Source organism: Micrasema longulum, unplaced genomic scaffold, assembly GCF_059751315.1.
Source record: "Micrasema longulum isolate JH-2025_06_02 unplaced genomic scaffold, ASM5975131v1 h1tg000208l, whole genome shotgun sequence".
NCBI classification, from domain to species: Eukaryota; Metazoa; Arthropoda; class Insecta; order Trichoptera; family Brachycentridae; genus Micrasema; species Micrasema longulum.
In genome coordinates, this window is record NW_028277413.1 from 57,178 (window position 1) to 72,803 (window position 15,626).

Genomic DNA, 15,626 nt, shown 5'->3' on the forward strand with positions numbered 1-15,626 from the left:
TTACATAGTGCGTAAAACGTTCACTGAAGCCAGCCAATGACCATTAATAAGCATTTAGAGTTGCACGATCAGGTTGATGAATTTAGTCGTAAACTTTATAGCAGTTGGCACTCACTTAAAAGATTGCAAAATTTCTGGTCGATCAATGTTAAGCAAAAATTAGTCCAGAGTTTACTTCTCCCACTCCTTGATTATGCAGATGACTGTTACTCAGATGCTAATTCTGCACTGCTCGATACTTATCAATTGGAACGATTGCAGAATGTTTTTATAGATTATATATTTTATCTTCGCAAATTTGACCACGTAACCGAATACCGCACGCAACTACACTGGCTCAGTATCAGACAAGAAACATTCACATCCTATCGCTCCTTTACAATATTTTGATTAATCCCACTTCGCCTGTTTATTTGAGAGAGCTCTTCCAACCTTTATCACAACATGGACTATCTTCGCCCTAGTAACGGGAGTACTCTTTTAATACCCCTTCCCGCTCTAATTTTCTTGCCTCATTTTTCACAACAGTAGCTGTTTGATTGTGTTATAATCTACCCACTAATTTGAGAGACGCCCCTTCCTTATTTACATTTAAATCAAGATTTAAATGTCACTACTTCAATGTTTGAGTTATTCCTTTCTCCTCCTTTTTTCCATCCTATCACCCGTCCTCTCCTCTCTTCATAGTGCTGTGTAATTTTTTTAGTTGATTTTTATTTTTAATTTTTGCATAAAATTATAAGTACAATTTTTTAAACTAATGTTAGTAAATATGAATATAAAACCAATTACCAAATTTTTAAGTCTACCGGTTTCTAACATTAGTTAAAATGTTCGACCACAAAGTTAATGCTTCAAACATAAATAATATGGTTAATTTTTATTTGAAATTGTTATTTTAAATTGTATAATGTTAAAATATGTTCATGTACTTGTAATTTTCTCAAACTGAATGGTTTGAGTAGGTAAGAAAAATTGCCTTTTTAAAATATTATTATTATTTTGGACAAATTATATAGCGCCATTTTCGTAATATAATACCTCAAAAGCGCTTCACAAAGTAATTCTATAAATAAATAAATTTAATTGAAGCTTCTAAATTTGTAATTTAATTTTAAAAATATATTTTGTTATTGCAATATGCCCGCCCTTATATGTATATAAACTATATATGTATGTAAAGAGTAAAATAAATAAATAAATGACAGGTCATAAGTCCTGTTAATGCTTGAATGTATTTTCTTTGTCTCGGTTGAGATATTGGTATTTTTAGTTATACGTTGTTTTTTTTTTTGCTTCCATCGAAAATTGTACAATATTGTTTTATCCTAAGTGTCTAGTCTAATTGTAATTCTAAATGTTGATTCAACTTGTTGAAATTTTTCCTTTTTGTATAGTATTTGATGCGTATTTATTTGATAAGTTTCTTTATTTTATGTTTACTTGACTACTCAACCACTCTATCCCAACTCTGGATACTTGGGTGAATTTCATCATCAAACGCCATTACATCTAATTACTCATTAGCAACCGGACGCTGAGACCTTGCAAGGGACGACTAAACAGCTCACCAACCATCGAGGTGGACTCGAAGGAGCAAAGCTGAGAAAGTACGCAGGAAACTCGTCCTTTATCTTAAAACTTGTCTACACCGCACTAATCCGTGATCAAGCTCGCAACCACCTCATCAGAAGCAACTCCGCCCGGACGAGAAGCAAATGTAAAAATACCAAAGCAAAAAATCACCTGGAAACAGTGCTATCACGTCATGTTATATTAAGCAAAAGATGAAATGTTATAAATACAGATATTTAAAAAAAAAATGAAAAGAAAAATAATGAAATGCTGTCGAATAATCCTTTTTTGATAATTATTTGTATAAAATCATGTAATTTAGGCCTGTCGTGGTAAAAAAACAAAAATAATAATAATTACATAAGAACGAATTAGAAAAATAAACACGAATGATGCCTTTTTTGTGTTACACATGATACATGGATCTATCTTGCTATCTGGATGCTGTTGTCTCTTTCATCTAAACACCGGCCACAAAACAGCGGCTGTCTTCTTTGTTATACGTTATATCCTCGTGCTCTCTCTTATACAGTTAAACAGGTTTATTGCCGTAATGGAAACACTTTCATTCTTTTACTATTTTTCTTGTGGTACGAATAAATATTTTTTATAATAAAATCCCAACTATTTACACAAATTCAACTTTTTAAATCCACTGTGAAAATGACAATTTGAAGATTACAAAAAATATTTTATTTATTTTATTTTATTTTATTTTATTTTATTAGGGAAATCAACAGTTCTACATACATATTTTTAGTAAACAAACAGATATAGTGTATAAACTCATAACTAACAACAGATTTCCACATAGTATACAAAGTTAGTAAAGAAAATATATTACATATCAAATAAATACACACAATTTATACATTTAAAAATGTTATTTTCATGTGCTCAATAATCAAAGATTTTTTAAATATTAATTTTAATAACATTAAGTTACTGTAAATTGGGCGGGACAAGGACAAAAATGCTAATATTACTTAATTCTTTTTTAAAATAAGAGAAATATAGCATGTGTTGTATCTTACATAGACTCATGTTACATCATAGCCTCACAAAATTATTTTTTTTGCAGCAGAGATTGAAAACATTTAGAGAAGAAAATATGGACATCTATGTATTTACAGGGCTTACAACCTATCATTGACTAGTTTAAGTGGCCACTTCAACCGTTTCACCGTTTTGCTGATGTTTAAACATACATATTTTATAATTCGTTCACCTGTTGATTTCAGTGAAGTTAAAGAAATGAATGGTTGAATTATTTCACATGGGTACCAAGCAACGCTTGAAAACAATTTTTCAATTTTTATATTTTTCTTGGATCATTTAGTTTAATTACAATATTCTGAGTTCGTCAAAATTTATAAGACAAAAAATTAAATAAAATTCATAAATCAAAACATAGATATTGTTTCTCTTTTCAAAGCTTTACTCCCTTTTTGCGATGTGGGTGTGTTTTGCAAGCTAAAGGCACAGTAGGAAGTAAGGAAGAAGAATCTGCCTGTGGGGCAGTCAGTTATCTCCAATGAAGTTCCTGAGGGAGGAAAGGAGACAAGATAGGATGTACAGGAATACCCTTTAATATCTGATGTACCTAAGGCTTGCGGTTAACTTAATATTAAGATTTTGGTAATGAAGGAAAACGTGAAAAATCGTCTAGCTAAATTGCGATGACGATATAATATCGCTAGCTTATACCTAGTTAAATAGTTAGCAATCAAACTGACAGTTTTTATTAAGTACATTTTTTAATTAATGATTTGTTTTCCCTATTAAATATGAATTTAAAAAAAACGCTGATTTTATCGGCACTGAACCTGAATATGCAGAGTACATAATAATTGTGGTATGCATAAATGTCGATAAACATACAGTTTAAAAGTACAAAAAAAAATGTTTTGATGCAGTAACACGTCCTGTTCCAGTAAGTCATTCTTGAAGCTGAGTGATACGAGAAAACTGTTTGATCTGATCAATTTATAAAAAAGCTTAAATAATATATTAGACTGTCCTTTGTTGTTGCAAATGATAAATCTTTAGGCTCCAACCAGAAACACGTAAAACCATAAACTATTTTAACAAATTACAATAGGGATGGAGAATACCTTAAATGAGTGAATATGGAAGTCTAGGCATTTACAGGGCTTATGACCTGTATTTGGCTGGTTTAAGTGGCTACTTTACACACTGTGTAACATTGAAATGGAAGAATTGAAGAAATATGGATGTTCAAACATAGGCATAATGGTGAATGTTACAGTGTGTAAAGTAGTCATTTTAACCAGCCAAAGACAGGTCATAAGCCCTGTAAATGCTTAGACTTCTATATTCACTTATTTAAGGTATTCTCCATCCCTGTTGTATTTTGTTATCTTAATGACTCCGAGGGGGTGAAATCCAGTCTTTTGTCCACAAACGTTTGGACAAACTCAAATATTGTAGCATATATATATATTTGGATAATTTTTATAGCGCCATTTTTGTGAAAATCACCTCAAGGGCGCTATTTTATTGTAATAACAGCCGGACAGTGTTTGGATTCAATACTCCTATACATCCATATTGGGATACCTGTTATTCTTTTCTTTTTTTATCTGCTGCGCTTGACATGTTTTTATACTTTTATGCTTTTAAAAACAATATACTGCTTTTCTTACTATAATGTGTAATACTTTTTTTAAATGTTTTAATAATTAACTTATATGATTGACATATCTATTATTTAAAGATTCTTCTCATCGTTTCTTTGAATACCTTAAAATATGTATGTACGTAAATATACTCGTATGTTATTCCTTTTAAAAATATTTTTTTGCATCTGAGCATGTGTTTTATTCTTTATTCTTACCTTTTAATCACTTTTACAAAAGTTTGTTCCAAATTTTTAATATTATTGTTATTTGTAAATACTAACTACAAACTTTAAAACCACCTTTTGACTTGGATTTTAATTTTTAAACTACTTCTATTTATGTTTTTATTCCTTTTTTTTCTATACTTCAAAAAAAAAATAGTTAATCGATAACCTAAGATATAATTATAACATAATATGGAAACTTCAATGGTCCATTAGAGTTAAGTATTTCTGTGTAAACTATAAAAGTATGTAATTGTACTGTATGTTTCCTGAATAAAAGAAAACTAAAAAAAATAATAAAAAAAACATCGAATTCAAAACTTCGGCAATAAATTTGCATACCATATCGATATCTGGAATATGTTTAAAGTGATAAAAATCGCAATATTTCTGGCTAATGCATAATACCTTGTTTTATATGTTATAAACTTTTTAAAAATAAAAAAGGAATACCCCACACTCAGACGCTAAATTCTTTGTGGGAATTTTTTCCAATTTATGTTAAAGCTTAATTTTAAGGTGTATTTTTGTAATTATAATTCTATGTAAATAATCTATTTATGGAAAAAAAAAGGATACCCTTACTGAGATAAATATCAATTATCTTTTTTAAATTAAATTTATTACAGACAAATTCGGTTTATTCATAAAACGAATTTGTCTTTAACCACTTATATAAAACTTCAAATTAAGCCCACTTTAACACTTAAAATGAAAATAAATAAAAAATAAACACTTAAAATAAGCGGTTAAAAACATAGTTGGTTGATTTATTTTATATATATTATCGGTTTGTGGTCCTGTGCCTAGTGTTTTTTTTATTATTTTTTTTATTAAATTGAAAACATATTATACATAATTTTTTATAATATTCCCAAGGAGTTTAAAAAAAAAACTCGTTAAGGGAGATACATGTTGCGGACTCACGAATATCAGAGGTCCGGAGTTCGAACCCTACTCTACCCCAACTTGATTTCCATTTTCTAATAGTGAATTATCTACAACTCCTTGAAAATGGCCACCATAATTTAAAAATATTTGGGTTAATTATAAGAACGCAAATATTACTAATTTTTTAAAATAAAATAAAAAATAAGTAACCACAAAGTTAGTTTCAAATTTTTTTTTTTTTAAAGAGAGATTAAATATAATTAATTTAAGACCCCTGAAACATTATTTACAAATAACCATACTTACTATCTATATTGCGTCAACGGACTAATTTAGTTGTAATAGGTACTACTAAGGTTACATCAAAATCAATGAACCAAAAATTAATTTATTTATAACTATGTAAAAATGCATTTATTTAAAGGTACTTACATGCATTATATGCCTATTTGTATATCATAAAAAAATGGCTGTTTTATACAGCGCCGTTTTTTATAAAAAAATCACCTTAATTTCGCTTATTGTATGTAAGATTTATAAACTGAATGGGCCTTACTTATAAACGTGTTTTATTTATTACTTTTTTTATTTGTTTTTGTTTCCATTCATACATGGAACGTTTATAACCCAAATACTCTTTAAAAATACATCTTAAAATTAAGCGATACCGTAATTTGGAAAAAATGCCTACAAAGACTTCAGCGTCTGAGCGAGGGCCATTCCTTTTTAAATAATTTATAATTTTATAGCATATCAACGTGGTATAAGCATAAAGTTACGCCTAGGCGTAGTGGTAAAAAAAGAATAGGAACACCATCATTATTCTACCAATATAATAAGGGTGGTATTTCCATCCTTATTCTACCACTTTGCCTAGGCGTAACTTTATGGAAAGTTTATAAGTATGGCCCAAGATGTATCTTATATTTATTACTTTTAACAAAGGTACATAATGAGTACAATTTGGCTACGGACGATAGTAAATGAATAAATGTGTCCATACTTGTTAGTTAACAATATTAGTATGAATGGTAAGTGGTTAAATACTGTTATTTACTGACATCAACTGAAATATTGGCCACAAAGTAAATATTTTAAATGGAGTTTCATAACTATACAATACCTACCTTAAATTATGAATATAATTCAATAGCTATCAAAAACAATGGTCATTTTAATTTTTTCTCACACAAAACTTCATCGGTAAACTTTATTAAAAACAAATATTCCCTTTTTGGTCTTAGTAGGCAAAACTGTTCTAACACCATCTACTTATTATTTGCTAATTGTTTAGATTAATTACATTATGCATGTACATTTTAGAAGGGACGTAAGAGTAGAAAAGATGTTGAAAGGAGATGCGAGTGGAAATGCGGGCAACAAAATTAAAAGCGCACTAAGTAAAGTAATTGCTAATAAAAATATGTCAATTGAAGTTAGACTGGCAGTGCGGGGTTTTAGTCCCAACACTCATGTGTGGAAGTAAAATATGAAACTGACAAAGGAAGGATGAAAGCAGAGTAAATGCGGTCAAAATGTGGTCGCTTAGACGAATGTGTGGGAAATCAATGTATGACAGGGTTACGAATAGTGAAATCAGGCGAGACTGCAAATTTAAGAGAGGTATGATTCATAAGATTAAGAAAGGGTATGACGGTTTGGTTATGTAGAACGAATGGATGAAAAAAAAATTAAAACAGATACATATGATCAAATAAATCAAAATCTCAAGTCTGGTCACGTCAAAAGCAGACACAATAGAAGAGCATGTATGACAAGATGTATATAAAGTAGATGAATCTAGGAATTAATGTAAAGATAGACGTGTTTAGCGTTCATTCCTCCCTGCCAACTCCTGCAATGAAATAACTTGATTTTAGAAGGTGTAGTAAACCTACATATACAGGATGTTCTTTAAACCCTGTCACGTCCGAAACCACGATGATCAGCATGGGCAAGAAGACATATAAGCATATTTTTAAAAGCATTTAGAACAAAAAAAAATATTTTAATGTGCCAATATGTCTTTTTGGTCATGCTGATCATCGTGGTTTCGGATGTGACAGGGTTTAATGAACATCTCGTATACTAAAAATGTAAAGTAAATTTTTCAAGAATCTTCAAACTTTTTCCTACTCATTACAGGAGTCAGTGGATACTGCACATTAGGCTTAATTTTTTTTACTAGACGTGTTGATTTAAAAAATTTCAACCATGTTTTTATAAGTGATTTAACACATTATTTTTGGTAACGTACTCATTAAAAAAATTGGAACTGTCCTGACAGTCTCCCGAGACACGTAGAAGATGGCAAAAAGATGATAAAGGAGTGTTTGGTTGACTCTCCCGAGATTGAGACGCTGCAATACACGGCGCAAATGGAGCACTAAACTTCGGCTCAAGTCTCCTTGCGCCCCCTTCCGGCCCCTGATGTCAGGGAGTGGTGGCGGGGGCGGGGGCGGGGACCTCCCCCGGTAATAAGTGACCTAATGATATTTTATGACTGCAGATATGTTATGCCATTATTATAAAGGAGGGGGAAAGTAGGTGTCGTCTTGCCAATTACCGGCTGATATGAAGGTCCTTCGAGCTGGTCATCCGATTCGTGATAAGGGATGATGGCTTAACCGGAGACTTGAATCGAGAGGTTTGGGTTATTTCGTATACCTACGTAAATGTTTGTCAACTCAATTTGACTCGAATTTCAACAAAAAATTAACACCTAGATAGTTTAATTGATTTTCAGATAATGTTACCTTATAAAGCAGCTTTTAAAAATATGCAATAAGTCGTCTTTTTCAGATAAGAAAATTTTGAATATTTTCATCACCAAAATATTATGAATTACAATATTTGAGTTTGTCCAAATGTTCATAGACAAAATACTGGATTTCACCCCCTTAAACCAGCCAATGACAGGTTATAAGCCCTGTAAATGCCTTGACTTCCATATTCCCTTATTTAAGGTTTTCTCCATCCCCGTTGTAATTTGTTAATATTATGAATTGTTAATAAAATTATTTTTATCCCCCAAATATTAGAACTTGTCAATAATTATTTTCGTGTTACGTAGTAACTGCGATAAAATAGCAATCAATCGGAAATATCTTACATTTTGGGGAATGTCACCAAACAGCATTAAAAGGTGTTGAATAATACTCTTTTGTCTGAAAATATTGTATAATATTTTTAAAAACCTGTCTACTCCTACTTTTTGAATGGATATTTTTAGAAAACGTAAAACAAAAAATATGTTTTTATTTATTAAGACCAAGAAATTGATAACTGTATAAAAAATAATGCCGACAATCTACATATCGTAGGCCCAACTTGTAAAACACGTTAGTCTCAAACTTATTTGTGTTCAGGGGAGCGTAAAAATAGTTTTCACTTTAGTAGCGAATTGGACATTTAAAAAAAATAGTACACCACTGAATGAATGTAGAAGCTTTGCACACATTAAGATTGTTTGAAGTTCTAATAGAAATCGCCAAAGGAGGATTTTATTAGGAATTTTTTTACAAAAAATGTTTTCTTGTCCGATGTAAAAAATTAAGCATTAAATTGCACCGCAAAGTTTCTTGAAAATGTACGAAAAAATTAATAAAAAATATTTAAATAAATACGCACTACTTTGAACGACATCACTGGTTCATATTAACCAACCAATGATATGAGCGCTGTGAAGGATATCCGGTTTACTTACCGTACACTAACCAATCGGAAAAACTGACATATCTGACCTCTGACGTCACACGTGGAATAATTTCAGAAATAAATAACTTTAAAAACTCATAGCGCTGATAATGCAATTTATAAAAGTAAAAAAATATATATTTTGCTCTATTAACAAATAAAAAAAATACTAGAATGACACTGAACTACATCATTACCATTTTTGACTGATTGTGGACTGTGGAGTTTTACAAGTTAGGGTTGTGTGTTTATTTCAAATATGGAGGTACAATTAACAACCTATTTAAAAAATATTTTCTTCCACAAATCCGACAGCTATGCTGTTATATAAAGACATGATACGTATTAACATTTAATGTTTTTAGTAACTAATTTTTTTTATTTTTTTTTTCAGCCGATGCTATTAAGCCTACTGTTGGACCAGCTGTGATCACCTGTGGTCATCTTCACGATACAAATGACGAACCTGCAGTCAAAAAATTAAAAAAAGATAATAGTTTGGCTATAGCTGATAAAAATCATAACTGGGAAACCAACAATCATAAGAACGTTATGGCTGGAAAAAAAGGAACAAATATTTTTAAATTAGAAAAAAATATAGATATTAATTACAAAAATTTGAACGACAATAATTTATCCGTCAGAGAAAAAATTCATGAAACAATATCACAGCCGTCCAAAGATGTTGATTTTGACGAAATCAACAAAATTCCTGAATATGTGATAGCAAAACCAAAAATCAAAACAGCTTCTAATGGACAGGCTATTCCTGCTTTAGTTAGAATACATATAATTAAGAAAGACGCTGTAGTTAACAATGTAAAACACGATGCAAAGAGGAGTTTCCAAGCCAACGAAAAAAATGCAATTCCAGCTATAGAAAATATTCCCAATGGTGCCATAAATGTGTCTTCTAATAAAAGTAATTCTAAACCAAGTGCTAAAATTGATATAAGTAAAATTTCTTGCTCTAACTCTAACGTCGTAAATGGTGGGTGTATAACACTTCAAGAGTATTTACTGAAAAATAATGCAGTCATTATTATTCCTGCTTCGATGACTTCTTCTATGACTCCAGTTTTGGTGCCCCAGCTATCCAAAAAAGGTTAGTAAAGTTTATTTATATATAGAACGATTTCTTTTGTAATTAAACCTCGTTTATCGTTTTCTTGACTTCTCATAGTTATCACTTAATGATATCTCTCAGAAGTGTCAATCATTTATCGTCTCTAGTCAAGACTCAATATCTAATCAAACAGTACTGGAACGACCTTTACATACATATATTTGGTTGCTACTTTCGTGATTGGGGCCTGAGCATAATTCTTTTTTTCGTTTGTTCGCCTATAAAATGCTACCTAGCGAATGTCTTGACTTGCACCACCAAGTCACGGAGGTGCTTATTTTTCTTTATTGCTCTGATGTATTAGGGTCCATTAATCTAATAACGAAATCATGTGGGAGTAAAAAGTTATAATTATTTGAGAATTGAAATTTAAAAAAGTAAGTAAAATTTTGTTTAAAATAAAAATTCGAATAATGAGCAAAACCGATAAGAAGAGAATTGGTTTACAAAACGCTCTCAGGTGAGTGAAGGGAGTCCTTTCACTGCAATATTTTATTGTTCTTAAACTGGTACTTAAAACGTAATACTGCTTAATTCAGGTCATAGATTTTTTATGTATTTATAATTTACATGCGCATTACAGCACACCTGCCAAATACAATGCACATGTTATGAGTGTTAAAAAAAATGTGGAAAAAAAGCATATTAGTCCATAAAAACTATAAAAAAACAATGACAACTAAAGCAAAAATACACATTGAAGTGCATAGTTAGAGAGGAAGAATGTAAAACTGGTAATCCTAGCATGTAAAAGATCCATCCCTCTCGGTAGGCTGTTCAACAGAACAATTATCCTCCCCACAGGCATAATCAGTGGTAAATTGGTGTTGCACTCATGAAGAACAAAAAAATGGTACGTATTGCCTAGCCCTTTAGAAGTTGCTTGGTGCTTACAATTTTATGCGCTCTAAGATGATCTAGATACGATGAATTTGGCTGTAAATGCAGTGCCCTTTGCGTCGTTGGGTGCGGATAAGATATTTTTGCTGATGATGAAACATAAAAAATATTGTTTATATTATTATTATTTGTTGTACGCAGGCAGCCTTTGCTGGTGTCCCTTTATATCGTGTAATGCTTTTTGTCTGCGTTCTTCTTCCTTCAAAAAACCATCCAAACGGTTTTTGAACTGGTAAACCGAGATGGAATGGACAACTAGACTTGGTAATTTATTCCAATCTGAAACTACCCTGCTAGAAATAGAGTTTTTTTAGATGGTAGTGGAATTAGGGACTGTAGAGCTTCCAGTTATGACCCGTAAATTTGTGTTGGGATTTGATTGATACATCTCATGCAGGGGGCAGTCATAGTAATCATTGAGTATCTTATAAGTTTCAATCAAGTCCTCTCTCTTCCGTCGTTCTTGCAATGATGTTAGTCCTAGTGCTTTTAATCTACCGTAGTAAGGCATCCATTTGAGTAATTTGGGGATAAATTGCATCAAATAATTGGGTACTGATGAAGACGAATCAAATTTATAACGAAAATATTCGCCGATCAAATAGGTGACGTACAAACTAGGTTGGTGAACTAGGATCCCTGACGTGATATTTGTATTTGATGATAGCTAGGTAGTTGCTTATTTACCCGTGTGTATAGAGTATGAGGCATTGAGTAGCCCAATTAGCGGGCGTTTGTCTTGTTTACAGACGCCATCTCGTGACTAGAGTGGCAGCCATGTTGCAGTAACATAATCCCGCCATTATTATCTAGACGTAGCTGGTTGGCGCCACGGCATACTGTAAATCTTATTATGAAATCAGAATCAATGTGTGACGGTTAATTATTGGATTCTCACTTCGCCATTTTATATATCTGTTCGTAGCTCGGCTGTTAATTGGTTTTCCCAGTTCTAAGTTCATTTACGGTCACGACGATTCCATGGGATTACAAAAAAATACAAGCAATGATTATCATACACACGATTGCCCTAAAATCATTCAAGCCAAAGAAGATTTCATATTAAAAACTAATTGTTTGTCAATATTTTTTTTTGTAGTGATTAATTGGTTAGGTTCATAATCAAAAAATAATATGAGTAAAAAAATATTGTTTAAAATTGTATGTGTAAAGAATGAAAGGGTTTATGAACAGATAACCAAACCAATAACTATGGTTTTTACTTTTATTTATCCTTATGTTAGCTAACAATATCTATAGTGGTGAATATTTACTATAAAAATAAATAACGGGTGAAACTCAATAAACAAATTTTGAATAACCTGTTTTTTTATAATAAATCTTATTAATAATTTAAGCATCACTTGTCTTTTACTCCTATAAAAAAACAAAATGAACGTCCACTCAAACCATTTTTTTATAACAAATTTGAAAGTTCTAGTATTCATTATTTTGGTAGTAATTTATATATTTCGTACAATAACTGGATAACTTTCGAATATCACCATCTCTTGTTCTTTTCTTTACCATTTACTTTATTTTTATTAAATATTATCTTCAACTGTACTTTTAGTAAATAACTATAATTTCATTTGCGATGTTTGATTTTCATTTTTCTCTGTTTTATATTTTATTTCTTGAATTTACACGTGTATGTTTTATAACTACACCCGGTGTAAAAATGGCCGCTAGGCGACAATATGAAAAAACTATATACTTTAAAATTTAACGGTTTGTAAGTGCTACATGAATTTTCTTTTTATTTTTAATTGTTTTAAAAAATATGTAAAGACGGTATAGGTCCAAATGTAATACACAAATACGTTTCCTTTGTTTGTTGTTGCTCTAGTCTGATTAAAAAATTAGAAAATTGTACTATTTTGCAGTATAGAATAACAAAGTATGGAAATGAAATATTTACAGCCAAAAAAATTTTCTTAAAAACGAAATACAAAATTCCATGAAAAATCTTAAATTTTTAAAACGAAAATTAAAGGTAATATTAATTGAGAATTCACGAATAATACCACAAAATTTGTGTGATTTGAAATGCTTTTATTTATTTTTAAAACCTGAATTTGGCTTTTTTCTTCATTGAAATAGTTTTTTCTTAAATACTGTGTCTTTATGTAAATACCAATGTACTAAAATTTAGGCATAATCTGCCGTTGGAAAAGTAAATATATTTTTCATAAGAAATAATTTAGAAAACAATATTTTCATCTAAAATTTTAATACAATATTTTTTTAACACGACTTAGAAAGAACAGCGTTGTAAAATGGCAAAATCATACGATTTCCTTACGCATTATTTTTTATCAGACTAAAGCCTACTTGTTGGTTTATTATATATTAATCGCATTTTTTGTTCTCATATAAAAATTCATTTTCTTCAGTAAACTTAAAAATAGCTTTTAATCCTTAAATATCAAAAATTTAAATAAAAAAATTCTCTTCATTTCGATTAATGTATTCAAAGTAATAAATGACGTGTTAATTGGAATGCATATAGTTTATGGGTGCATTCAAACTATTCACACGAGAAACCACTCTAGGGATCAAATCCGAAGTGCCTACGTCACAATATTATATCTTCCTCCACTTAGAAATAGATGTCCGAGTTTTAAAATCCATTTCTCATTTTATTAAACCAATCACGCTATGTTCTTCCATCACTTTGTGAGACGATTGGCTAATAGTTACACCGTAAAACAGTCACAGATTACTCAAAAGTCAGGGACGTAGTGTCAACTAAATCATCTTACTAAAAAAATATTTTTTATTCAATTAAGCGGAAAAATAGCAGCAGATGGGTGAAATACGGTTGGCTGGGTCATATTTTTATTTATTTGACAGCTTTTGCCTTTAACAAAGTATAACATAATAATAAAAAGCAATCATAATGAAACAAAATAAAAAACACTTGTACTTTGCAGCAAATTAACACTAGATTACAATATACCAAAAATGTATAATATACTCCCATTAAATATAAAAAATAAAAATAAAAACTTATCTGGCTCAAGAAAAAGACATCTGCTGAGAATCTGGCTTTTAGAACGTGTTTTTTCATATTAAAGTTTTTTTGTGTTTTCTCTTTTATTTGAACAAGTTTTTATTTTCGGTGCACATATTTTTTTTTCCATGGTAATAAGAGTTTTGTTTATAGAATTTCAGAGATAAGATTATGTTTGATATATATTGGAACTTAACAATAAGCACCTGCTGACGAAGTGCATTTTATGCAGTTCAGTAGGACTCGACAATTTATATGTTAATTTTTATATGCTTTTGATAAATAAAAAAATAAATAAATAAAGAGTTTAAATATAAAAAATATTTGAGTAATTGAAGTAACAGAGGTGATGTATCATTGTATAAACAGTAAAATAAGTATAAAACTATAAATTTACGGTAAATTTTTATAATTTCGAAAACAAGTGATTTAAAAGTAATTATTATAATTTGTATAAAGGTAAATTAAATAAATCTAAATTGCCGTATTTGTATACATCGTGTAAATGCCTCCCGAGAGTCATAACTAACTTTAAAACTTCACAACACATGAGTTTCTCGTGGCCCTGAACGTTTTATATAAAAAAAATATAAAAACATACTGAAGTTACGATGATTACAAAATAATATTACGTTTCCTCAAAATCTTTGTCGTGTGCTGAATTGGTGATTAAAGGGTTACATATTTCATAATTATTTCTGATTTGCTTCATTTATGCTAAGTTAATTTGCAACTGAGGTTTTCAGCTAGCTCCCGTCAAAGCATAGATCCCTCGAGAATATAAATATTACAAAACGAACACAAAATAATAAAGAATACACCTATAATTATCATATTATTATTATGGATAACTTATACAGCGCCATTTTCGTAATGTAATACCTCAAGGACGCTCTACAGCTTACCCACCACATACCGCACACCGCATCTGAGGACATAAGTCTCCTTGGCGGTGCCCACATACACGGAAAATTTGCTCGTTGTCAAACGAGAAAAGCTGCCCGAAGGAGCTCTCTGAAATCTGGTAGCCTTAGCATCTTTGTGCTGAAAGAAAGTAATCCAGAAGTACATAATATGTACTTCATTGGATTGAGAAGAGAGGAAAATGAATTCTTCACTGACTGGGATTAAATTGATTGGACATGATCAATTCGCCGAAATAATTACAAAACTTTTTAAAAGCCTTGAAATTCTTTTTAGAAGTCACCAGATCTGTATATCCGACAGGACCTATAACAGGGCCACGGATAGTAGCGAGAAGCTCCATTCGGTAATTATAGAGAAGGGGAAAGGGACAAGACCACAGGATGTGTTCAGAAGATTGGTTAGGATATCCGCAGCAGCACGAAGGGGAGTCAACAATATTAAAAACAAATAATTTTTGATTAAATTTACCATGACCTGATAAAAACTGCGTAGTCCAGTGAAGGACGCTCTACAAAGTGATTTTTGAAATAAATCATTTTAATTTTAACTTTTTGAACTTGTAATTTAAGTAAAACAATTATTTTTGCAATCACATGATACGGATTTATTTAAATGGTTTAGAGAACAAG

General features: G+C 30.6%; 1 protein-coding gene across 1 annotated transcript in view; it reads left to right on the top strand.

The window, feature by feature from the left end:
* Window positions 1-9,901: 9,901 nt before the first annotated feature.
* Window positions 9,902-15,626, top strand: part of zfh1 (Zn finger homeodomain 1) — a 431,108-nt gene continuing 425,383 nt past the window's right edge. The window contains exon 1 of the mRNA XM_088243368.1: window positions 9,902-10,133. Coding sequence (XP_088099494.1) covers window positions 10,085-10,133 — 49 coding nt within the window. The 5' untranslated portion in view covers window positions 9,902-10,084. The remainder of the gene's footprint in view (window positions 10,134-15,626) is intronic.